This window comes from Scatophagus argus, chromosome 1 (genome assembly GCF_020382885.2).
Source record: "Scatophagus argus isolate fScaArg1 chromosome 1, fScaArg1.pri, whole genome shotgun sequence".
Taxonomy (NCBI): Eukaryota; Metazoa; Chordata; class Actinopteri; family Scatophagidae; genus Scatophagus; species Scatophagus argus.
Window position 1 is genome coordinate 13,364,882 of NC_058493.1, and position 26,624 is coordinate 13,391,505.

General features: G+C 40.9%; 1 protein-coding gene across 1 annotated transcript in view; it reads left to right on the forward strand.

Annotated features, from left to right (window-relative positions):
• LOC124064464 (CUB and sushi domain-containing protein 1-like) overlaps window positions 1-26,624 on the forward strand; it is a 358,243-nt gene that overhangs the window by 72,130 nt on the left and 259,489 nt on the right. The window contains exon 2 of the mRNA XM_046398956.1: window positions 14,080-14,296. Coding sequence (XP_046254912.1) covers window positions 14,080-14,296 — 217 coding nt within the window. The remainder of the gene's footprint in view (window positions 1-14,079; window positions 14,297-26,624) is intronic.

The window sequence follows — 26,624 nt, forward strand, 5'->3', positions numbered from 1 at the left end:
AATTTCATGACCGGAGGCTGTAGCGCTCCGGAGGTGCACCTGCAGCACTAATGTAAAAGAGGGTGGATTTGGAGGAATAAATTATCGGTTTCAATCACGAACAATCAGATCAGCTCCTCTCATGCCGTTTAGCAACACTGTGTTCCCACCGCACACTGACATTCTGTAGTGGAGAAAAGAGCCCAGAGCTCTCCCGTCAGGGAACTGATACACTTTATCAGGCGTCGCAGAGTCTCATAACACAAATACACACGACTTGCAAATGTGCAACAAGTGTGCATCAATTCAGCAAGATCTTTTAAAGGATGAGGAGTGTGAGCTGCTGTGAAAAAATGCCCCATCCTTAAATTATAGGCTGCAGATGAAGCACCTATACCTCTTTTTGCTGCCGTCAGATAGCTACAGAATTCCATCAGCTGAAAAGGAAAGCCCCTCATACATAATACAAGCAGTTGTAGATAACAGACACTTGTAAGAATCATCCCTCTTTGTGAATTGTTGCAGTAATCACATATTTTGTGTGGTTGTTGTCGGTTTATGCTGTTGTTGTGTTCTGAAACACACAAAAACAATACATTTTCTGAAATAAGCTGTGCTTTGAGCGGACAGAAACATAATTTAAATTTTTGATGCCAGACAACTGTGACCCATATAATTTGTGTTGACATCCTCCTCTCGTGTGCCCTCTCCCTAATGTTGCTCTGGTAATGTCATTGCAAGCTGCAACATTATTGAACCCATGCAGGCAGGAAATTATCAAGTAGCAAGTAAATTTACCACTGCACCAGTGCACCGCTGCTGTTAATAACCAGCTCCAGCATGACCTTATGTCTGTAAATATCTTATATGCCACACATTTTACATTCCGCCAGGATGCTAGCCCACATTTGGCCATGATAAAGAAGTATTTGCCACAGTTTTGAACTTTTAAAGTAGCATATACTCATTACAGCAAGCAAGTACTCCTTTTAAAGCCCCTGAAAATGTTGTATCTCAACTGAAGTTTTTCTTCTACAACATTAAATATTCATACCAAATGTGCAGTAATCAAAGTTAGGAAAAACATCGTTAGGTATTATTTATCAAAAGCTGAACTGTCAAGACTCTTCTCTTCTTACTTGACTTTGATACCAAATTACTGCCCGTGATACAACAAGGGCCCGTGAGTCCTGTAGAACCAGTTCATAATTTTGGACAACCAAAGAAAAGGGTTGTTGTTCCATAAAAGTAATATAATATGTTTTAACTGCTTTGTAATGCAGTATGGTTCATTTTGTGATTTCAGAGGATTATACTAAAGGATATTAGACTAAACCTTTCAACTTCATGTTTTCTAGAACGTTTTGATGTTAGGCAATGATGTTAGGATGAAAAACTTCATTCCACCTGCGCACCCTTTCTGAGTGCGTCAGCTCTCTCCTTCTCATACCTTCTCTACCTTTGTCTGTCTGTGTTGCTACACGTCTACAGTACTTCCCCCATCTTAACTCCTCCCATCCCTCCTGCTGACCTCCTGTCCCCTCTGCCTCCTCGGTGTCTCTCTTGTGTCTCACAGTGACAAGATGCTTGGCGCCTTCATTCCTTTCCGTCAGCTGTTATCCCATTTGCGATTTTAACCCTGCTTCCCCTTTTCTCACATCCTTGCAATTTCCATTTAACTTATATACCCTGCTTTATTTCTTCTCTCTGTCTGTGTATATGTGTCTGTCTGTCTGTCTCTCTCTCTCTCACACACACACACACATCATGCACACACATATACAACCTGCTATCGCATGTGAAACATCAATGTCCCTACAGATGAATAACAAAGCATACTGCAGCACATAGAGTATTAAGGCCCCAGGGGCAAAGACAGATGCAAAGAGCTGCAACTCTCTCTCCTTTGCACTCTTTACCTCTCTCCCTGTTCATAGTGCATATTCATTTCTACCTCTCTCCTTTGTTGTGTGTCTCTGTGAATTCAGTTCCAGGTAATTTATGTAATTTTGAGAAATATCATTCCTTTGATCATTTTTTCACCTTTTTTTTGCTCTTATGCATCAGTCTAATACAAATACTATATGTATGCACACACAAACACTTAAACACACATGCATTCTTCTCACTGTTGTTTCTCCTCAGAGCTCCGGCTGTGTGTCTGTTCTTGTGGTGGCCAGTTGGACGGCTTATGGACATTGTTAGAATCACAACCACTGGGCACTAGCTGTGTGAGTGTGTGTGTGTGTGTGTGTGTGTGTGTGTGTGTGTGTGTGTGACAGTGAGTGTGTGTGTGTTTGCGTGTAGAGCTTGCATGCATGCACCTTGACACACACATTCAGTAATACCTCTTGTCTCTCACTCTTTCATATACTCAGGAGACACAAATATCCACAGGGACCAATAAGCTCGAGAAGCAGGCACACAGAAGAAACAGGAAGGAAGACCTACAAACCTGACAAAGTGAATTTACAGGAATGTACTCTACCGTCCCTCTAAGTTCCTTACCTCCGGTGAAAGGCTGGTTAGAACTGTAAGATACTGAGGAGGTGGAACTAATTAGGTAAATACCAGAATTGACAGAGCCCAATTAATTTCACCACAGAAAGGAAGCTGAATTATTTACAACTGAATTACTTCAATCCGTCTCTGACCATCAGTTTAAAAACTACACGCTGCGGTTTAGGTGGTAACAGCCCAGGCTTAAAGGCATCATTTCTGCCAAATTATTTCTTTCATAAAACATCCACTGTGTAACTCATCAATTTAAAGAATAACATTCTGGTCCTGCAGGCTTCTCTCAGCATCGGCCCAAAATTAATTGTGCATGTTTTATGACGATTTTCTTTGTTTGTTTGTTTTTAATGTAAAGGCAAAAAAAAAAAAAACTATCAATAGCAGCCTCAAACCTTGCTGGACACCTGTCAGATTTATAATGCAGTTATGTTTTCACTACCGTGTATTGATGATACACAACGCAGTGATAAAACAAACGATATGTGAAGAACATCTCACATTACAAATACATATCTAGCCAAATTCACTTTGCCTAAAGTCCTGATGGTTGTTTAATAAATGTGTGAACACTTAGGTTAGATCAAATTGAACTTGCCCAGATAACAAATGTCAGCATGAGTGAAAAAAGGGTGGTCTGAAAAATATAAGACGTCAACCACGTGTCAGCCAGAATGGACAGAAAAATCTGTTGTGGAAATTTCACATCAATCAGTGGTTGAAATAAGTTTCGAAACATCTTCCAGCTACAGGGGGTTAACGGATTAATAAACTGTCATGAACAAACAAGTAATACAAATCCACACCTGAAAATACATAGTGATATAATGGTTGTTTTGTGTCAGTATCAGGATGAAATGCCACAAGACTGAAAGGCACTCTTAGGAAGATAAGTGAATCATTTTCAAAACAGGGAGAGATTCTAATAGAAGTAATCATAACATTATAAGAGACACACCTCAACCAGTGAGTCTTTGATTGCTTGTGAAGGTATAATTTAGTTTTCCATTTCTTCTCTTGAGTGTGAACGCACACCTGCAGATAAATATGCAAGAACACACGCTGGCGCAAACTAAACCACATGCAGCAAGAGAAAACATCTGTGCCATTTGATGTAATTGCACATTTGCTCATGTTAAGGTGTCTGTTTTTCTCTTTTTGCAGACTTCACTATTTCTTAATATATGCATATTTTTAACATTAAAAATCACTGGCAGACCCAGTTTGAAAATGCCTGCTCCTTCTGCTAGCTCGTAAGATGTTCAAAATTAGAAATCAAGGCTGTGACATTAAAGTTCTGAATGTGACACGTGTCTGGAGACTTGGAAATTACTAACTGTAAGCAAAATATGACATAATGGGCACTGATGTGAAGGTGCTCAACTTAGTCACACTAAAATCACAAAACAAACATCAACAAAAATCTTGACAAACCTGATTAAAGTGTCTTTAAAGAATAAAGCTGTTAACTTTGAGGGATTGTAGAGGAAGAAAGAGCGATTTGGTGATGGTTTTATTTAAAGAAAACAAACCAAAGGGAGCCGCTGCTAACTGTCACCCATTGGGCTACAGGACTGCTTTTATTTGCTTTTGTTTTCAGCAAAACAGCTTTATTGTCAGATGAAACAAGCAATTGATTTCCATTGTTTTTATTGAGGAAGGGGGGGAATTAGAGCAAGAGATGGGGAGAGGGAGAGAAAGCCAGAAAAGCCAGAAATGGAAGAAAATGATTCAAAGAAAAATGTATGACTTTCAAGTGCTGTGTGTGTGTGTGTTTGTGTTTGTGTTCATGTTCATGTGCATTTGTTGTGTTATGTCAGCACTAAAAGAGTGACCCCTGTCCTGACTGCTCAATACAGTTTATATTAGAACATCTCAGCATAATAGTACAGTAAACCACATACAGATACACTCCAAATACACCCAAGGCCATGCACTCTCTCTCTCTCGGTCTCTCTCTCTCTCTCACACATACACACACACACTTACACATTCACAAACATCCAGAGGATTGCTTACCATTGCTCTCTCTCAGCACCCATTTTGCTTTGCTGCACTCAAACACGCGTTCAGCAGATTGCTGAGTCCATGGAATTGATATGCCCTCCCAGCTTTGACCGCAGAAGATCCTAATATGTGTCTCTGATGGAATATGTGTGTGGGTCTGTGCTGATGTTTTCCTCTCTATACCACATTAACAGGTTGACTTTTCAAGAATGCAAAAGAATTCATAGGCTTTTATTTATTCTTTTTCAGCTTATCCCTGTAGTAAGTTAAATATTGAGCACACTGCCTCTTTTTGCAGCATTAACACTACAAGCTAGTGGAGTATTGGTGAATTTCATTGTCACATCTTTTCTACTTAGATGGTTCTGTGTACTGTTATCTGTGTTTCCCCTTCATTGACTCAAAAGCACCGCTACACGGTGTTGAGGAAAAAAATGTCATTGTTGGTGTCATAAATGGCAGTAAAACGGGACTACAGAGGGAATACACACAACTTTCCTCTGGTGAAAAGTCAGAGCTATGTTCATAGATGGGATCTCTAACGCTAACAATGTTGAAAACAGCTATGATCAGTGTTTTTTATAATAACAATTGACCTTGCGATGATGAACCCTAACACAGTTATTGTCTGGCTCTGCAGTTCCTCTTCAGCAAAGTGTCTTTCAGCTCAGTGTTTTGGTTTTGAGACTGTTTTGGTTCACTCTCACCTGTCTTAGGGCCACCTGCATCAGCCAGTTGGTTTTAGCAAAATTCTTTAGACAATCACTCAATCAACAGACAAAGTTATAAACTAGGTGGTTAAAAAAAGCACTCTGACAGGTCTGTGGTACAGTTCGCTTTACAAAAGACACATGCACTGTTAAATAAACAACATAACAAGAGACACTTCTAAGATAAATATTAAAGGATTAAAGCCAATAGTGTTGAATACAGGAAATTGCAATTCTTCGTCAGCTGTTTATGACTACGAACTTCGTCACAATACAGACTCAGACTTGGACAGTATCAGGTACGACCTGGACTGGACTGGAGGCTTTAAAGAGACAGTAGTGTCGAAAGCTAAGAACCACGTGTCTCTTTCATCTTCCTTTCCCAGAGATGACAGCCATTTAAAAAACATGTGACCCTAAAATGGTCAGTCTGCAACACTTTCTGTATATGTTGACTGTGGTGGCACACTTGGTAATGAGCTGTCGTTATGGCAGTGTCGCACACTGCATTTGCCATCACTTCATAAAGCTGCCTCCAGTGCTTTGGCATCACCGAACTGACAGCAGCTCCCAAACCACCAAACAAACAAGCATGGGCTGCTCTGCTGACACTCTGGAAGCAAATACAAATAATGGAATGACAGAATTTCAGCCGGTGCCTATGAGCAAACACAGAGATGGTTAAATCTGCAATGAAAAATACATCAATCATGATTTGTAAAAGATTTGATTTGCAAAAGATTTGTAAAAGATGTTGTCATGGAGTTTTACATTGAGCCTCACAGATATTATAGTAGCGAGGCAGTAATGCCAAGCATGTATTCTGATATTACTGTTTTTTGAGTATTTGGTTTCTGTGCTTCATTTTGATTTTAGTCCCGTAAATCATTTACATTCATTCTATTCAGAACTTAAAGCTATTGACTTGTTGGTTGAAGGATGATTGATTACAGATACAGTGTTGGCTTTCCTCAGAAAGTAATGCAGTTTGTTTTTCAAAGCAAGAATAATGAAAAATGAAGATATTGTTTTACGATACACAAACAGGCAAACAGACGCACGCACATGAAATGCAAGTGCATATGCAGTCACGTACAATTCTCTCCTGCGTACCTCCTGCACTTATTTTGGTCTCCTTCAATCTCTGATCATGTTGTTCTGTCAGACACACACACACACACAGAAATGCACAGGCAGAAACACACCATCCACCCTACCTTTCTGCTATCTTCAAACAGCAAACCCTATTCCTTGCTGACTATGTCTGGGATTTACTCTGGACGTAGCCTTCACTCTCCCTGTGTGTATCTGCATGTTTGTCCATTTGTGTGTGTGTGTGTGTGTGTCACATGAAGTATGAGGTATCTTTGCTCCACTTTGTGGTTGTCATGGTGATCAGTGACTGGGCATGTCATGTCCCGCACCTCATCATTCGTTAAACTCATCACCTCATCATCTTCACTTTGTATTTAATTCGCTGGATTTTCTCTTTTTAAAGCTCAGCTGATGTGCATATGACAAGTGGATTAATCTTGTATTTGAACAAACAGGCTCTTTGATCAGCGTATTGAAGTGTAAAGAGAGCTGCGGTCGATTTTTCAACAGTTTGTCCAGTGTTTATTAGTTTGCAAGTTTGCGCTTTAATGATTTTCACACTGTGTTTGCTGGCCAGCACAGGCAAATGTTGAACATAATAATCTCAGTTTAATTTAAGGAGAATTCTTATGACATTAATTCGCAATCACAGACATGTTGAGAAATTGAGGAAATGTTTATTGAGGAAAGTGCTGTTTCCACTTTTTCAGTAACAATTTAGTGATTCTCAGGGTGGCTATAAAAATTTCAAACAGGTGAGTAATAGTTCTTGATTTCTCAGGAAAACAAAGCAGTTTTCAGCATAGTTAACTGCATAGATGGATTTTCATATTCTTTAGCAGAGACCTCCTTTTATCCTCACTTAGCACCAGCTGAATGGCATAAATACTTGAATCTAACTGCAGTCCCATTTACTTAAACCGTTTGACAGTTGGCTGACAGGCAGTGTGAGAAATGGCAATAGAGAGAAAGACAGACAGAGAGAGGTTGTGGTATTTGTTCTTTGTGTGATAAATATAGGAGGTGAGTGGGTGGAATAAAAACAACCTAACACTCCAGCAGGATAAGAGAGGAAACACAGAGAGACAGATATAATGACACCATGAGAAAGACAATATGACGTAGCGATAATAACACCGATAAAGCAAGGAAGAGATGTAATGACTGTTAGAGAGGGATACAACGATTCTGAAACGGAGATAATTGCAGCGAACGGCGGATGGAGAGAAATTGAAAGGGATGAGAGAGCAGGACAGAGGTAAGGCGAGGAGAGGGAGGAGGTGATGACAGAGGACTGAGGAAGGAGAGAGAAATGAAGCTGTGAGAGATGCACGGAGAGAGGGATCGAGATAATACCGATGTAATACAGAAAGCAAGGATGGCCAGGAGGTTAAAGAGAAAAAAGAGATGCAGGGGATGGATTGAGAGAGATGGACAGCTGCAAAGAGACAAACATAATGTGGGAGAGACACAATGATTCTGACACTGAAATAATGAAAAAGAGGGAGGGGGCGGTGCACGAGAAGAGGTGAGGAAGAGGCAAAGAGAGAAAGAAAATAAGGGTACCAGAAAGATAGACAACAGATCCTCCACCCACCCCCACCTACCCACTTTTTCATAGCCAGTACTGAATCACTGCAGTCAATAGTTCTACACAGCGTAACTTAGAAAGATGCGTTTGATTTGTGGCTCAGCACGCCATGGAAAGAGGAGGCCAGCAACTGATTTATGAGACGGGGACCTTGTGGTCAGGTTCAGCTAAATCCCTCCACCTCTCTGCAACTAAAATTTAACCATCTGTCTGATGCGTAGATCTGTTCACCAGCAAAATCCGTCATTGAAAAATACAGATTTTGTTTAAATTCTTGGGCAAAAATGATTGAGAAAAAGTTCATCTTTCTCAAGTTGCCCACACAGTGACGTGAGACTTGACTTAATTTGACTAGGAGAATGTTGCTACATATGACTGTAAGTAAGCTGAAATAATATTACTCAAGATCCAAGTAAAAGGGTGGTTAGCAAGCATGTTAAACTCGGCATCAGCCATCTCATGTTAGCATTCGCTGAGTATTTGAAAAGATGAGGAAGTGCTGTTTGATTGCCACACTTGTTCACAGAGTTCTGGCTTTGCCAGACAAAATGACCTGGCAACAAATGCATCCACATTCTGGTGCCACGATCTACTGGCTAACGTTAAACTTTAGAGACAAACAACGTTAACTAGGCTATTAACTTCGGCTGCTGGCAACTTACAGGTTTATTCTTGGTCATATAATGTTACAGGCTTTTTAGTTTAGAATTACTTGAGTTTTGAGAGGCTAGAGGATTGTGTTAATTTTGGTAGGTTACAGACCCTGTGTATAGTTCCCTGTCACCCCGAGTGACATTAATCTGCATCCGTTTTTTAGCCACCCTGCCTATAATCAGATAAAGCAGATAAATAAAGCCTACAGCTTTAGCTTGGGGCCAGTTCTTCTCACTGACCCCTGTGCTTGCAGATGAGACTTGCTTCACATGTAAAATATCAGCTATGTTATGACATGAGTCCTTTCTTCTTTATGCAGGACCTTAATACTTGGTCTGTATGGTAACTGTATAGCCATATAACAAGGCAAAACACAGCTGTTAATTTTAAAGGAAAGCTTTCATTGTGTCATATTTTCATGTTGCATTGCAATTGCATGTTTAAAGTGATTATATACCAAAGATCTAATTAATGCTGATAATTCAAATAAAGGAATGATTATAATATAGTAAATCCTTAGATGCAGCTAGCATAGCTATCATGCAAGCATAAGAGCCTTGAGACATAACTTGGACTTGCAAAAATGAGTTACGAATATCTCTGGAAATATTTAACATTCATCTATTGTAATCAAGAATCAAGTTGCTTTGGTTTCTTTGCAAACATGTGGCACCCAACTGATGGGACTGGCTAGTACGTGGCAAAATGCACAAGCAGCCATCTGTATTTTAACCTGGGACATGTCTCACATCAGTGTGCAGCCCTGCAGACTTGCATGTGTTATGTTTTAAAGTGAACATACTGTAGAAAACAGAGGGGAAGCGGCAAAGCTTTGGGGTATAAATGAAACAAAACATACCTGCAGGTTTTAGCTCTGTGCTTTAATGAAGACTGACACTGTGTGTATTCGCGTCTGCATCTGAGTGCACAGCACACGTGCATATGACAGCATGTTTTTATCTGCATGTGTCTGAAGCTGCGATTTAGCACACCACTTGTAGACACCTGGGGGTTTATGCACATTCACACTCAGCACTAAGTCATTATTTTCTTTCTTATTTACAGTAAAATGCTGATGGGTCTGTCAGCACATTTCACCTCATCAAGTGAAGAAACTAAAGACAAAAATCCCAGCCAATATGAGTAAATATATTTGTTAAATCTTCACAGACATGAGAAGATAGAGGAAGCATGTATTGGGTGAGGAGGAAGGATAAAAAATATTAATTACTCCAGAAGTGTTTTTCTGAGTATCTACACGGTTTCTAATCCATTACCACAACAAGACAGACTTGAAGAATTCCATAGATTGAAATGTGCCTACTGCTTACAAACATGAGTTGAGTTCTGCACTGAGTCCTGCAGCTGAAAATGTTGTTTTGAAATGCTCATCAAATGCACATCATGGAGGACGCCACTCATCAGCTCTGGTACCACTGAAGGAAGGTTAAGAGGCTAGATATAATTAATATGAACAATATGAACATGAAAAAGAAATTGTGGATTATTTAAAATGTAGAAAATAACAAAATATAACACTGGGCTTTGGTTCTGCTGCCTGGTTATTATTGGCTGCTCATTTGCTTTGGCTATACAAAGTAAATATAAGCCTATAGCCTGTCATCAGTAATCGTTGTCAACCCACTGCTTTCCCTCTTACAGTACTCCAGAGTTTCCAGAGAGTAATCAGTGTTGTTTTAAAAACGTGTGTGCCTATACTTTCACAGTGACTGCTGTTGGAAAGTGAAAGTTTCATTTCATGCATGTGCACATGGATGCATGTTGCACATGGTGCAGTTTCCTGTTGCCATGTCAAATGTAATAAGTTGTCGTATTTCTCATTTGTCTCTCATTTCTGTCAGACACAAAGTCACAGAAATCAGGCGTGGAAGTGACTGCAAGCCTCAGACAGCCAACAGATTTATTGCCCAGCTATAGGCTAGCAAGACGGACAGAGTAGAGAGAGATGCACTGCCAACTGTCAACCTAATGTTGCTCTTTGCTTGTATTGAACTTGGAATACAAGAACACAAGTTTACCTGATTGTTGTTCTCACGATTCATTGTCATAGGAGGATGGCTGACTGACGGACTGACTGACTGGGAGTGGGCTGCTTTGTGGAAGCAATGTCGCAAAACACAACATTACAGATCTTAAATGTTATCATGAGAAGGGTTATAAATATTTTCAGTTCATTATTAAGCTGTAGGGGAACAAATTACATGTGCCACCAGTGTGTGGATGATTAATGGGAAACCTTGAGACAATAGTTGAACAGATTGCCATGAAATTTAGTACAGAAAAGCTTTGGTGATTTTGTGTTCCGTTGGTGAAGTGCCATCAGCAGCCCATAATTTTGATTTGATAGTACAAAACTGACACTCCAATCAGCCTCAGCTCTGGTATTACTACTACTGTTATTATATTATTTATTACTAATTGTATTATTTATTACAGTGTGTGAGCTAACACACAATTAACTTTCTACATATTATAACAGCTGAAAATAAGCATGTTAGCATTGTCACTGTGAGCATGTAAAGTGATGTTAGCGTTTAGCATGAAGCACTGCTGTGTTCAGCTAGGCTCTCGGTCTTTTTCTCCTCTGTCACTTCTTTCAAGGAGCAGGCTAAGTGTTGATTGTCTTGCTCACATAGACAGCTGTTGGAGGGACCGACCATATGGCTGTCAGCTACTGGACGTTCTCTCAATGAGAAAAGCTGCACTGAATCTAAACTAAATAACAAAATCTAAGTATGAAAAACCAGAGGGGGAAGAACTCAATGCTACTTCAAAAAAAGAGGCAAGGCAAAGGCCTTTTTGCTGAAGTGCCCCAAGTATGGTGCTACAATATGGCATCCGGCTTGATAATTATCTGATGAATTTTACTTACCCCATCTGCTCGAAGGGGGCAGAAGGGGATCTGGCAGCAGAAGAGACCATGTACAGAAAGAGAGACAACTGGAGACAGACACAAAGACGGCTGAAGGGGAGAGGTGAATTGGGTTGGAAAGACAGTGGAGAACAATCTGAAATTAATCTGGACACTCCAGATGGTTTGAAGTTTGTGTAGGTGTGTGTGTTCGAGCAATTGTACATGCGTGCATGTATGTTGCTGCCAGCTCGTCCATTCGGAACTGTGTTTAGGTGTTCATGTGTGTTTGTGCATTTTGTGTAACTTCAGACAAATATGAACATCTGGTATGTGCACAATCTGGAATTTCTGATCTTACTTTGATGGGAAATGACAAAAACACACAAAAACAGATGCACACATGTTTTGTTAGCATTGACTAGGATGTGACGTAGTAGATAGTTGTCTCTGTAAAATACGGTTTTGTGCGTGTGTGTGTGTGTATGTGTGAGAGGGGAAGAGAGAGAGAGAGAGAGTGTGTTCTCAGTGATATAAGGTTAATAAATCAATAGCCATCGCTATCTGAGAAACAATTACTGCTGGCTTTCATGTTTGCCACACACACACACACACACACACACACACACACACACACACATGCACACACACACACTGTGTGCTACGTGTCCTGTGTATTCAAGTAGCTTTAGGAGTAAACTGTATAAAGTGTTTCTCAAGGAGAGAGCAGCAGAAGATGAAAGATGGAGGAGAGAGGAGTGCAGGGAGGGTTTTTAAATGACAAAAGAGGAGGGAGGTACATACACAGAGAGCCAAGGCACAGTGTGCCATTAATCCTTAAACCTTGATTGGTTTTTATTCTTTCACTTGGTTTTTCATCTTTTACATGTGGCGCTGTACTGTTATGACTTTGTTGCAGCTGGGTAAACTGTGGAAACTAATATTTGCTTGCTGTTTTTTCCATGAAATCCCTTTAGTCCATTGTTTTGCACAATTCAGCTTTTTTTTGGTTGAACCTACTTTGGTTAGCTCGCATTGGCCTTGCTCACTCAGCGTATTTTAGTTGGAGTTTGGAGTTTGGAGCATGTTCAGATAAGGATACATCTCATTTGATCAGGGGTGATGCCGTTGAATTCAGGGTGTGTCCATTCATACACCCTACAACAATGGAGCAACACTGACACAAATTGTTCATAAATGATGCTGGTCATGGGTCACTGCCGTCACCGCGGTGTGACTGATGCACGCCAGTCAGCGTTCTGTGCCAACCTCAGCACATGTTGCTAACGGCACACGGCTAAAGTATCCGTGTGGAACTCATACTGTGTAGTACACAGCTGTGGTTACATGTATAGCTTTCAGCTGATTTGTTACACATTAGCTTAGCTTTTGGCAGCTTTAAGAGCTGTTGTATGACTAATTCACTGCCTTTTTTCCCCTCACTGAACTTCACACTTGAAAGCCGTTCATGAATTCTTCAGAACTTAGCCCGCTATATAGAGTCTGTTCTTCTGTGTATGAGTCAACTATGTTGAGTGCTGGAAGCACTGCTCAAGTAGCACAGTAATCACACTTTGACCATACTTTAGTAGATACATAAACATTTGGAGGGATACTTAATGATAAGATTCTGTATGGAGCACTGAAGAATTTAATTAGTGAAGCATTTCCAAAAAATTTATGTTAATCTTATGAATTTTATTGAATGTTTAGTTAATGATATTTTTTAAATGTTATGTTAATGATATGGTTTTACTAACAAGTGTTTTGCTGTTTAATGAAAATAGCTGCATTTGAGCTGGCTTGGTAGCATGTTAGTGTTTCTGGTTGTGTGTGTGTGTGTGTGTTTGTGTGTGTGCGCATCCATGTAGTTAATGCACATGATATAAGCTCCATGTTCTTCTATTCAGTGTGATAGGAGGACAGTGTAAGGGTTGTACAAGGTCTTATATCTGTATGTCCTAATGTGTGAGTGTTGAGTGTGTGTCATGGGATTTTTATGAGTGAGCGATGTGATCACACGGTACATGCTGTTAAAATAACACCATACTGTAGTCTATGCACTGTTAAGTGTGTGTAAGTGTATGTGTCATGGGAAATTACTTCTGGTCCAAGATCAGTAGATCGCAGTACTAACATTGTCAGGATTAAAGAGTTAGAGACACGGAATATAAAAATATACAGTATGTACTGTTTGCATGAAAGCTTTAGTGTGCTGTAGTGTCATGGGAGACTGTGAAGCATGTGTTGCGTTATGTTGGAGTTGCATGAGAGGACAGGCTCCCGTTACTCCTGTGACACTTGACTTCACACATAATGCATATTTAAGTTGTGCTCAATGTTTTACTTCAAATACACAATTCATTACATTATATTTAAAGGTTTTGGAGGACATAATTTAAAAATAAAGTACAAGTAATTTAAATTGCAGTGGTATGAATCTACTTTTTCCCTTTATGTTTTCGTTCTGAGCTTGACAAATATTACAAGGCTACAGGCTAAAAATGACTCTGAAATGAGTCTGTATCTTTTAAAGTTGATGCATGCAAAGTAGGAAAGAAAGGCACGATCTTACATCCTAAAAACTAATTCAAGGCACGATGCAAGTTTGAAATCCTGATATTCTAATAGGATTTTTTCTCATTTCTCTCTTCCAGCTGAATCATGTGGTGGTGTAGTCCAAGGACTGAATGGTACCATAGAGTCTCCGGGTTTCCCCCACGGCTATCCCAACTATGCCAACTGTACATGGCTGATAATAACAGGGGAGAGGAACCGAATCCAGCTAACCTTCGTCACCCTGGCGCTGGAGGAGGACTTTGATATTGTATCAGTTTACGATGGACAACCGTCGCCTGGCAACTTAAAAATGAGGTTAGAAATGAATCTTTTATTTACGATCTGATCTATTTTCATTCTCCTCTGTAGCTCTCAGACTCTCAGTTCAAGTGTAGCCTATTCCCTTCTCCAAGCTCTACTCTCTACTTTACAAAAAAGTTGACATTTGGACAGCAGCATATTTCTTTGAATAGTTATTTCTTATTATTTGAATAGTTAAGAGAAATGACACAGTGTCAAATAAACAGTGAGTCACAGATTTAATATGAGTGGATTTTCTGTCATATTGGATAAATAGTTTAAAAAAGGATCCATTTTTGTGTGTGGTACACTCTTTTAAGGTGACAAATGTAGATGGACAAAACAGGTTGAGATCTGACAAGGCAGGAACCTTCACACTGCAATGGCTATTAAGGATGTTTTCTTATCTCTAGAAATGTAATCAGTACCACAGTCAGCTGGAATGTAACATATGATATCTACCTTGATGTAGAAAGTAGGGATGCACTGATTTTTGTAAATATATACTTATTCTGACTTTGATATCAGCAGCATGTTTCAGACCAGCTGGGACATGGGCAACGATGCAGTGAGGAAGTTGTGTAAAAAAACCTGTTTGAAACATTTCACAGGTAAACGGGTTCACAGCTGAACGCATCGTGATTGGGTATTAAAGCAGCATCCTCGAAAGGCTCAGTTGTTCACAAGCAAGGATGGAGTGCAACTCACCACTCTGTGAATGCAAATGACTGCATTCTGCATTTATTGACATTTTACACAGCATCCTGAATTTTTTAGTCAGAGTTATAAAGATTTGGCTGACACCAATGTCTTTTTGTTTATTTTGTTGTTATTTATTTATCTATTTTTGCCAGGGACACGAAGAAATCTTCAATATAAAAAAAAACACCACTGAACTGTGGTTCAGACCTTCATTACGCTGTCTTTGAAAAGGCACATATTAGATTATACAAATAAATGAAACAACCCTTAATGTAACCTTGTTTCAAACGAAAAAAAAAGAAAAGTAAAGCATTCAAAAGCCTTTTCAGCCTGCTATACAGCTACCCATTCAATGATAAGAATTTTAACAAAATGCAACACAACCGATAAACATCTTCCACTGCTATTAGTGAGTGTCATATTATTCACAGGGAGGATGACAGCAGCCAACAAGGTGAATATCAGCCAATACTGATGTTCACACACACACACACACACACACACACACACACACACACAGACAGCTTTCTCTCAGGGGACCAGCATCCCATGTGAACCCAAATGTCACTGATCTTTTTCTATACCTAAGTGGGTTTTTGTGCCTAAACTTAACCAAATCCTATGGTTAATCATGTTAATTATTAATCATGTGTTAGAGTAAAGGCTTTGCACATTACAAACAAATACTAAAGGCTATCTTGTGTGTCTGGATGAGATGCTAAAGAAGGTGCGTGGCAGCATCTGATGACTTGGGATGAGAATGGGCTGATGTCTCATGAGAGGTCAGTCAAAGTGCCATAATATTAAAAGACAGCACTTAGATTATATTGTCACCTAACAGTATATTTTACTGCTTTGACTTTGCATAGGAGTGCATATTGAAGAGCAAGTGTAACAATTCTATAGTATCGTGGACGGAGAGGTCGGTCACTGCTAAATCTTGATTAGGTTGTAAAACAGTTGCAGTGTCTATGCAGATGCCTGTTTCAGATTAAGAATATCTCAAGCTGAATGCCTTTTTATTTTGTCGTGCAAGTTGAATATTGCAATGCGAGTATAACCAGTCTCACTAGGTTAAACAGCACTATCTAGTGGATCATTTAAATCTGTATTCTCTCTGTTGATCAACAAAATGTGGAGGAAAATAAAAGTCACTGCTGAATTGGCAGCATCAGTATTTGGTGAATTGCAGGACTGTAATATTGTTGCAGAGAGGAAAGATACAAAAGCATCTACAGAGCTGGCAAACTGTAGGAAGCTTATTCATAGTGCTCTGCTTGCGTGTGGGAGGGATGAGCTGGGAATGCACCAAGTAGTGTCTGAAGTTGGTGGTGCAGTTAGGGATAACAAGTGGTTTTTCCTTGAAAACATTATACAGTTGTATCATGTGTCAGTGTTTGAGTAGAGTACTTTTTCTTTTTTATTTGACTGGCTGGAGGTGAAGAAGGCAGACTGCACACTATGTGGTGGGTTTGTGTGGAGGCGTGCACCTTCTTTTTGTGCACAGAGTTTTGCCATCAGGTTTTCTTCTCTGCAAACACTGCAGTAAACACAATTATTTATAAAGATATTTATGTCAAATTATGATCCAAATCAATATGGAGGTAAGAACAGTATACAACAAATGAGTAGTGTGCGTTTTGCAGTTATGAGAACATAATTTCTTAATAGATGTCAGTGTGTTTAAATTATTATGGCTCTGGAAAAAATCAGGCATATTCCCAAGTGTGTAAGGCTGTCAGAGTAATGTTTTTATTGTGGCACAAATTTTTGTGTTAAAGCAAATCCTGAAACTAAGCTCTCAGTTACCACCCTAATCTGTCCAGCTTGATTTTTCTTGTATGACAGATGCTGGATGTATTAACCTGTATTTAATATAGCATTTATAGCAGCTCCTCGGGAGAGCTTTAGCTGTTTGTGGTCTCGCCTGCATTATTCTACCTGTGATTGCTCGTGTTTTAGATCCACAACAGGCTACCGTAATAGGACTGAGGGAGTTCACTTTGGGTTTATGTTGTGCTTGGCCTCACGGTACTTTGGTGGGATTAGATCACAAACTGGCTCAAGAGACCACTTCAAAACACATACTAATTAGACCCTTTACCATGGTAATTTCTAAAATATCTTTTAATAAGTATGAGGAATGAGCTTGAACAGTTATGTAAAATATTTGAAATATCAAAATCAAATTAAAATCCACAAATAAATAAAAAAAAAAAACTCTTGACTGATCTTTCAAAGATTCTTTTTTTCATTTCCTTCTTTTTGACATTTCTCTCCTGAGTTATATTTCCTCTTCTGCCTTTCATTTTTCACATTACTTTCATTTTTAGTTGAACTTCAAGTCCTCACAAAATATATAAATATTCTCTTTCTACAAATAATGCCTTTGTTTATCAATTCTTTGTTCACACAGTACGTCTGGCATGTTTATGTTCATAAATTCAAAACGTATTATCTGAGGCTTCTTCTAGCCTCTGCAGCAGATAACATAACCAAGACTACCTTGTCAGGTAATGCACCTTGGACCCCCTGCTGGCTCTGTGTATTCGAAGTTGTTGGCCTGAAGCATACTTCTGCTGGGATAGTGAAACGATCAGAGTTTGCTGTCTTCAGGCCGTACATGGGATGAAACGACAGCTACAAAAATTTCCACTGCTCTCAAGGACTACAGCTGTAGCGTGACAACAGAGAAGTGAAGTGTGTGAGCAGCTCACCTGTGCATGGCCCCTTTGGGCCATTCTCTGATCACCTGCTGCTGTTTTCTGCTACCGTGACGACAACGTGCTCTTGTCTTTTCCTCTTGCCAACTCAGTGCTTTTGTTTGATACTGACTTTATGCTGTTTGTTCTTTAGGTGCAACATCACCTAAAAGCACATAAAACTGAATGCACCAACTATTCAACACTTTGTTTACATGAAAAGTCTGAATATATAAAGTCTTTAATATAAAGTGTTTCTGTTGTCATTCAAGTACTCTCCAGAGTTTGTCACTTAAGCCGTAATACATGAAAGGGTGTGCTGTACTGCTTAAATTCTGTGATTCTTCCTGACTACATCAATTAACAGCGGTGTTAGCACCTTGGAGGTCTTCTCTCTTCAGTCCTGACAGTTGGAGTTTGTGGGTCTGGTTGAGTTCAGGTGGTTGATTAGTGCATATTTTTTGCAGGTCTGTTGATGTAGATTGGCTCTCATAACAAGTTGCATTGTTATTAAAAAAAAAAAAAAACCTAGCTTGCGCATTAATACTCCAGATTGTTGTAAAGTCCAAAATTCAAATTGAATTGTAAAAAGACAGATGCAGTCATTTCCAAAAATGAAAACAAATACGAAACATTTTCTCAAAATTGTTTGTTCTCCTGCTGTTTGCACACAAAGGGAGACACACACCTGTATCAAAGGGGCAGTTTTGCATTTTTATTTCATAAAACACAAGACTACCTTATTTAAACCAATAAATCCCATTACATAAATAAATATGTTGGAGAGTTTCTACAACTGCAGTGGTTAAATTCTGAAACTGTTATATTAAAGTTCATAATTATTCTATAAATGTTACTTTAACATCTGCAAGAAATAAGCCTCACAGAATGCCATAGACCATATAGCCCACTGTGATTCATGGTTTATTTTTTATGAATAAAAACATTTCAAAAACATCCCCTATATTAATATTTCAGTGTTGAGCAAAGTGCGAGGTTATGCTAACTTAATCACTCTCTACATGTCTAGTTGACCAATTTTACTGCTTGGTTGTAACTACTAATTGTTTAATACTTATTATGTGACTGGCAGTTAATATAAAAAGAGTTAATGTAGATAACTATGGTGACAAGAGGTGGCAGCTATACAACCCTTGTTCAGCTTGGAGCCTCTGTCACTGGTGTTAATCAGCCCTGGAGTTACAGTATTTGGCACAGACAGCCAGACCTGCTGGGTGTTTTTTAACTATTTTGTCTGTTGCAAATTGTGAAATATAAAGAGCAGTAGAAGACTGCGTTTGTTGCCTCTAGAGCTCCTGACCTTAAGTGCAGTGAGCTCTCAAAGTGAACCCATTCCCAGTGTCATTGAGAACAAGTAACTAAGCTTGGAGGTGCAGACTCATTCTCTTCTTAACTCTGCTCCTCTGTTGATGTTAGCACTTCTCTGTGTGGTGTGGACGTTACTGAGGAAAGGCAGCTTGGTGCCGAAAAGAGACCACTGGCCAGCCTTCTTGCTCCTTGCTCTCTCTGGTGTGTGTCACTGTAGGCAAATGTTCAGCTCAGCTTGTAAGGCTTCCTCCAGCTCCAGCTGAGGTTGGGCAGCTATTGAATAACACCCACCACCCCCTCTTTGCTTACTAGAGTGTAACTTATCTTTTTCCATAAATATACTTTAAGAGCTGATTCCAATTATCCTGCTGCTGCCTGTTCTCTGTGTGAGCTCCACGAGGGCAGTGGTCAGCCTGTTGACCTCAAACCCTCTCTTTCTCTCAGCCTCTGGCTGAATGGTGCAAGACTTGCTGATATGAACCCATCACACTGCTCACAGCGACAGTGGGATGAAGCCAAGGGGAGCTGAATGCCTTCTCTTTGTTCACAAAGAAGAGAACAGAAGAGGCAGGATATGAATTTCAGACCTTGTGTGTGGGGAATGCTGCAATTTCATATATAGAAGAAGGGCTGACCCGGCATCTGTGGCCTCTTCTTACCAGCCCCAGCTGTGCGTCAGCAGCATTAGCTCTACTGCATCCCACTCACTCTGTTGACTGATGTCAACAGTGTGGGATATCTATTTCTGAAACTGAAAAGCCTCAATAATACAGGAACTGCTACCTGCTCTCTGCGTGTGTCTTATAGTGAATTCCTCACTGTCCCTATTACCTTCCACACTATGTGGTGGGTTTGTGTTACAGTCAGAGTTTGTCCAAAGTTTGATGAGACCTTCATGACTGTAGTGCCTCAGAAGGCATTATGTGTGTTGATGAGTGTAATTAGAAATGCATTGTAACACATTATAAATGACTGCCTAACACATCATAGACGTGTTCTTCACAGAAAGTGTTAGAGCACAATGAGCTTTTGTGCACCACACTAGTCAGCTTCCCTTCTCAGCTTATCTGACTGGATGGAGAGGAGCCACACCTATTTCCACACTCTGTTTTATCACTGTGTAAGCCCTGCAAGCTCCAGTCACTGGTGAAGTGGCATGTAGTTGTGATGTAAATTACATTTGCGAGAGCTGTCCGCCAATCGGTGGTCAGAGCGAAGTAACCAATAGACTGGCGGGTCAAAAATTTTCTTAGCGGTTGACCAGTTAACGGTTAACCATTGACACTCCACTCAGTACCAGACAGAGAGTCATTATGGAGTCAGGTCAGAGGGCGCAACAGGGTGAACCATTGACATTCTTACTGTCATGTACCCTGTGGGTCTTGTATCAGCAGCTCAGTATGTACCCACTGCACCTACTGCACATCAGCCATTTGCAGAAGAGGTTTGTCGGGCTGCACTTGGACCTGTAATTTCACAAGTTAAGTAACACCTTTTGATCCCTGTAGGAAGATTCATTTCTCTGTATGTGAACCACACTCCAGCACATGTTAAAGAGTTCCTCAGATATCACAAATGTCTTCACATCATGTTTCTTAGGTAGTTGCACTGTTAACAGACTTTGCTTCATAATTCAGAAGGAACCACTGTATCCATATTTATGCCAGTGGGAGTGGACAGAAGATTAGAAACATTTTCATTACAATGTGCTTTTAATGCAAAGCTTTGTGTATGGCATGATAACAGGTTTAGTTGTGTGTATGTAATAAACTATCTAGGTGTAAAAATTAGAATCTCATTACTGCTTTTGTCCATACACTCTTTACATGAAGAGATACTCCTGCGTGTTTACTATGCGCACTCAGGCCTGAGTGTGTTGAGTGGTGCATGTCTGAAAATAAAGCGGTGTGTTCACTCACAGCTTTGGCTTGTGTGTGTGTGTATGTGTGGGCATATGCAGTGATGCACCTGTGTTAGATGACACAGTTAATTATAGAGTACAGCCATTATGGCACTAAGTATCGCTGTGTTTAATCAAAGTAATTAAGAAAAAGTTATGGCTATAAAAGAGTACACGCGGATGCCCCCCGTAACACACTATGAAACTGCTAATGTCAGCAACACACACACACACACACACACACACACAGAGTTTCACAGTTGCCTTAATACTGCAGCTGGTGCTTCTTCATGTCATGGACTAGAGTTTTCATTGCTGTGTATTTGTTTTTGCTATTGATCTTTGCTCCTTACAGCTTATTCCAAGAAACCCTCTGAGTTTTCTAGTATTACGTTGCTACACTTGGTCTTTAGGCAACCTGTGAATACAGAATTTACAAATATGATGGGATTATTGGATTATAGGATTTATAGATATAGATGAACCATTTCCACACTAATCTGACCAAGAGCATGAGGCGCTGCAATATAGTTGCAGACATATCATTTGAGTTTTAGTTAAGGATTTATCTTGCCAAAGTGTCAAATAGTGTGTCTAGGGACTGTCTGAGTTGTGAATAGTAACAACAGTTTTGTCAAAGAAAGCGTTATATTCTATTCAACAGTAATATTGTTTACCTTTGTGCGGTCAAAGTGTGCACTCCACTGTGGTATCGTCATCATGCTGAAAACAGACACTGAAGTGGCATTCAGAGCATGACATGTAGCCAAAGCTCTACTAAAATGCATGCTAATGAAATTATTTTGGTATGGTTAGCAGCTATTAGACGTGTCTGTGCTTTTCTGAAGCCTCTGCTTCTACTGACCTGTTTGATGAGTCAGTGCAATCAGTAGTGTGGTAGTGTACGTCAGCCAGTGCTACTCATGCAGCACACCCGTCCAGTCTGCTACAGGAACCACACCCAAAGTTACTGACAGATTTTCTGTAAACATACTTTTTCAGGTCCCTCATGGATCCAACATTATTATGGTTTTACGTGACCTCTTATGTAGGTGACCACCACCATTTTCTCACACATTTAATTTGGATAACTAATCTTCAAGTTGCTCTTAGTGGCAGCGGTATTGCTAAAGCAGATTTTCTTTTCTTTCCTTTTTTTTTAAAGGCATTGTCAGCAACTAAAGTCTACTGGTTTGGTATTTGAGTAGATAAGGAAGGCAATAGGATGTAGAGCTGTGTTATGTCTTTGTATACATGACAGAGGGAGGAGGCAGAGAAGGGTTATCTGTAAGGTGTTGTGTCTTTGTTGTGGAGAGAAAATCAAGAGAGCAATAAGGAGAGCAAATAGAGACAAAAAGAGCGACCAAATGAATAGGCAAATGGGCAGGGTTCATGCTGTTCTCTGATACTCTCCTCTCTGCACATCCTCCTCTGAACTCCTCTATTCTCAGCTCATTTTCACTTGTTCATGGTTTGGATATGTTAGGATGCCAATTTAGTTCATCCATTATATTTGATGGCAGGTCCACAATACTTGTGTATAAGCTAGGGCTGTCACAATATCAGATGTTCCCTACTTAATTATAAAAAATTATATAAAAAATTCACAATAATGATATTATCACAATATATAATATCAAAACCTATAGACCATCCATCCATCCATTTTCTTCCACTTTATCCGGGACCAGGTTGCGGGGGCAGGAGCTTGAGCAGGTATGCCCAGACTTCCCTCTCCCTGGACACTTCCTCCAGCTCTTCTGGGTGGACCCCAAGGCGTTGTCAGGCGGTGCGATGCAAAGTCCTACTCTTGGAGTACAGTGACCGCATGGCCCTTAGCAAAGAACCCCGTACCCCATATTCTGAATGCCGCGGGGAAGACAGTCCAATGCCCTCTCCGAGTCCACAAAACACATGTGGACCGGTTGGGCAAACCCCCATGAACCCTCAAGCACCCTGCTGAGGGTATAGAGCTGGTCCAGTGTTCTACGACTGGGGTGAAAACCGCAATTGAAAACCGCAATTGTTCCTCCTGAATCCGATGTTCGACTATCGGCTGAATTCTCCTCTCTAGTAACCTGGAATAGACTTTCCCAGGAAGGCTGAGGACTGTGATCCCTCTATAGTTGGAACACACCCTCCGGTCTGGGGACCACCACCCTGTATGCCAGCCCAGGGGCACTGTCCCCGACTGCCACGCGATGCTGCAGAGGCGTATCAACCAAGACAGCCCCACAACATCCAAAGACTTAAGGTACCCAGGACAGATCTCATCCACCCGTGATGCTCTGCCACTGAGGAGCTTCCCAACTACCTCAGTGACTTCAGCTTGGGTGATGAATGGATCACCCTCTGGGTCCCCAGCCTCTTCTTTCATGACGGAAGGCGCGTCAGCAGGATTGAGGAGACCCTCGAAGTATTACTTCCACCATCCGACAGTGTCCCCAGTCAAAGTGAGCAGTTCCCCACTGCCACTGTAAACAGTATTAGTAGGGCACTGCTTCCCCCTCTTCAGCTTGATGGCATCACTTACCTCTGGTGTCCACCACCGGGGTTCGGGGAGTGCCGCCGTACCAGGCACCAGAGACCTTACGACAACAGATCCGAACATTTTCACAATGGTGGTGGAGGGTTCCACCAGATGTTCCCAGCAGACCCTCTCACGGTGTTTGGATGTGCCAAGTCTGTCAAGCTTCCTCCTCCCCCAGCGGATCCAACTTACTACCAGGTGGTGATCGGTTGACAACTCAGTCCCTCTCTTCACCCGGGCGTCCAAAACATATGGCCGAAGGTCAGATGACACAACCACAAAGCATGATCTCTGGCCTAGGGTGTCCTGGTGCCACGTGCACTTATTGGCACCCTTTTAACATGGCATTAACATGGTGTTTGTTATGGACAAACCGTGGCTAGCACAGAAGTCCAACAACAAAGCACCACTCGGGTTCAGATTGGGGAGGCCGTTCCTCCCAGTCATGCCCCTCCAGGTGTCACTGTCGTTGCCCACGTGGGCATTGAAGTCTCCCTGTAGAACTATGGAGTCCCCAGTTGGAGCACCTTCCAGCACCCCTCCCATTGACTCCAAGAAAGCCGGGTAATCTGCATTGCTGTTCAGCCCATAGGCCGAGACAACAGTGAGAGACCTATCCCTGACCCGAAGTCGCAGGGAAGTGACCCTTTCATTCACCGGGGAGAACTCCAACACATGGCGGCTGAGCTGGGGGCTATAAGCAAGCCCACACCAGCTCGCTGCCTCACACCATGGGTGACTCCAGAGTAGAAGAGAGTCCGACTATCTCTAGCCGGTATCGCTCAACTTCCCGCACTAGCTCACGCTCTTTACCCCCCAGTGAGGTGACATTCCATATTCCCATAGCCAAAGTTTTTGTCCAGGGCTGCCAGGGCCCCCGCCCACAGCTGTCGCCCAAAACACATTGCACTGGCCCCTTCTAAACCCCCAGGCGGGGGGTGGGCCTACAGGAGGGCCTGTCTACAATCTGCAAACATTTTTTAAAAAACAAACAAACGGTGCCATCAGAGAGAGAGGGAGGTGGAGAGAGGGAGAGAGAGAGAGAGTATAACCACATTCGTACAAAAACATACAAAATGAACAGTTACGTTTAATAAATAGTGAAAAGGCAACCAGATGAGCTCATAAATCTACATGAACATCTGCCCTGGATTATTTACATGAAATTATCATTTGTGTATTATTTACATAATATTGCATGTTTTTATGTCATGGCTGCTGTCATATCATACTAGTCTGTATCGTGTATATTTACTTGTGATGGTTGTGCTGCTCAGATTGAACCCTTATATTTGAAATATTGTTTTTACCAGCAGCTGGTCCAAGAAGTGTCTGTTGAAAATTTCTCAGCATCCCGGCAGCAATCAATAAATCAAATCCTCTGACATAAAACCGTGTAATAAGCCCATCCAATCATTTCATACCTGCCTACCTGTGGGCAATCTGTCTGTGCCTTTATTGTTGCATGAGCAGAATCTTTCACAAGGCTAAGCAGGTAAGCAGCCAGAGGTTTTAGTGAGCTAGTTACATAAGAATGGCAGAGAACATGCAGGCAGAATTTTCCTATATTACCACACTAGCTAGCCATGTTTGTTGATTATTCACTCCAGAGAGGAGATTTTAAATTCTAACATCCTTTGGAATTATTATGGAACAATGAAGACCAGATGAAGAGTTTTGATACTGAGTCCAACCTAATGAGAAATATCTGGTTTAATTTTCAAAGTAAACTTCACAACTCTTCACAAAACACGTCTCACCATCTTGTAACCACACACACACACACACACATACACCCACGCAAACTTAGACTACCCCCAGTAAGTGCAGAATAAAAAGCACACTTTCCTGAGAAAAATAGGCCAACACTAGATAACCAGGCAATGGAACTAATCCAAGACTGGCACTAGGGAACGAAAGAAGGAGAGAAGTGAAGAGAGAGAAGGTAGGGCTGCTGGGTGGAGGAGGGAGAGAGACAGACGCATACAGAGAAAGAGACATAGGACAAGAGAAGAACTCACACACACACACACACACACAGAAGATGCTAAAGCTAGTAGAACTAAGTCCCTGTGCGGTTGGTAGTTCTGTCCGTCTGTCTGTGTCTTATTGTATTTCTGATAATTCTCTAAGCTTCTTCGACTTGTCACCAACACATCAGAAAGTTAAGTGCAGTTTTCACATTACGATAAGAGTTGAACAAGAGGAGGTGAAAGTTAAAAGAACACGCCAGATTTCTGCCAAATAAGCATTTAGATTCTTTTCCCCTCATCCTACTGTTCCTGCATTTGCTTGAATTTATGCCCAACTGAGTGCTGAGCAAAGTTAAAACTCTTGAAAACACTTGTATTTGTCCATGTAGGCTGAAAGGAATACTCCACTGAAGACTTCAGTTTCGATGCTACAGATTTCACAAACAATCCTGTAGGTTTGACAGGTCGCTTTTATGTCTGAAATTGCTCCTTTGGGAAGATGACGGCTGTAATCAAAATGGAGTCACAGCAGTTGCAATAAATTCCAACTTATTTAACAGAACAAAAAAGCACCAAAGTCTAAATATAAGCTTCTCAGATGACTCTAATACTGTTGCAGCAGAATGTCTGAATGCTCAGTTGATCTGTTTGTGTTTTACAGAGCCACAATAATTACTGTTATTATTATATTATTTTTCAGGTATTCTTATGATCACTCAGTCGACCCTTAAATAAGTCATTCAGTAAATCATCATCATCTATACTGTTTAGCCATCAGGGTCAGGCTATCCCAGCTGTGTAGGGGCGAGGCGGGGTACACCCTGGACTGGACTGGTCACAGAAAGACAGACAACCACACAAGCGCACCTAGAGGCAATGTAGAGGGGCCAGTTAACATAACATGCATGTTTTTTGTGGAAGGAAGCCAGAGTACCCAGAGAAAACCCACGCAGGCACAGGGAGAACAAACTCCACACAGAAGAGCCCAGACTGGGATTTGGACCTGGAACCCTCTTGCTTTGAGACAGCAGTGCCAACCACTGCACCATTTGTGCCACCCATTCAGGGTGATGTCTTAAAATTGCTTTTTTTTCTGTGATCAATAGTCCAACACCCTAATATATCATATAGACCAAAGTATTGGGACACCTGACCAATTCACCAACAGGGACTTCAATGACATTGTATTCTAAATACACAGACAGCT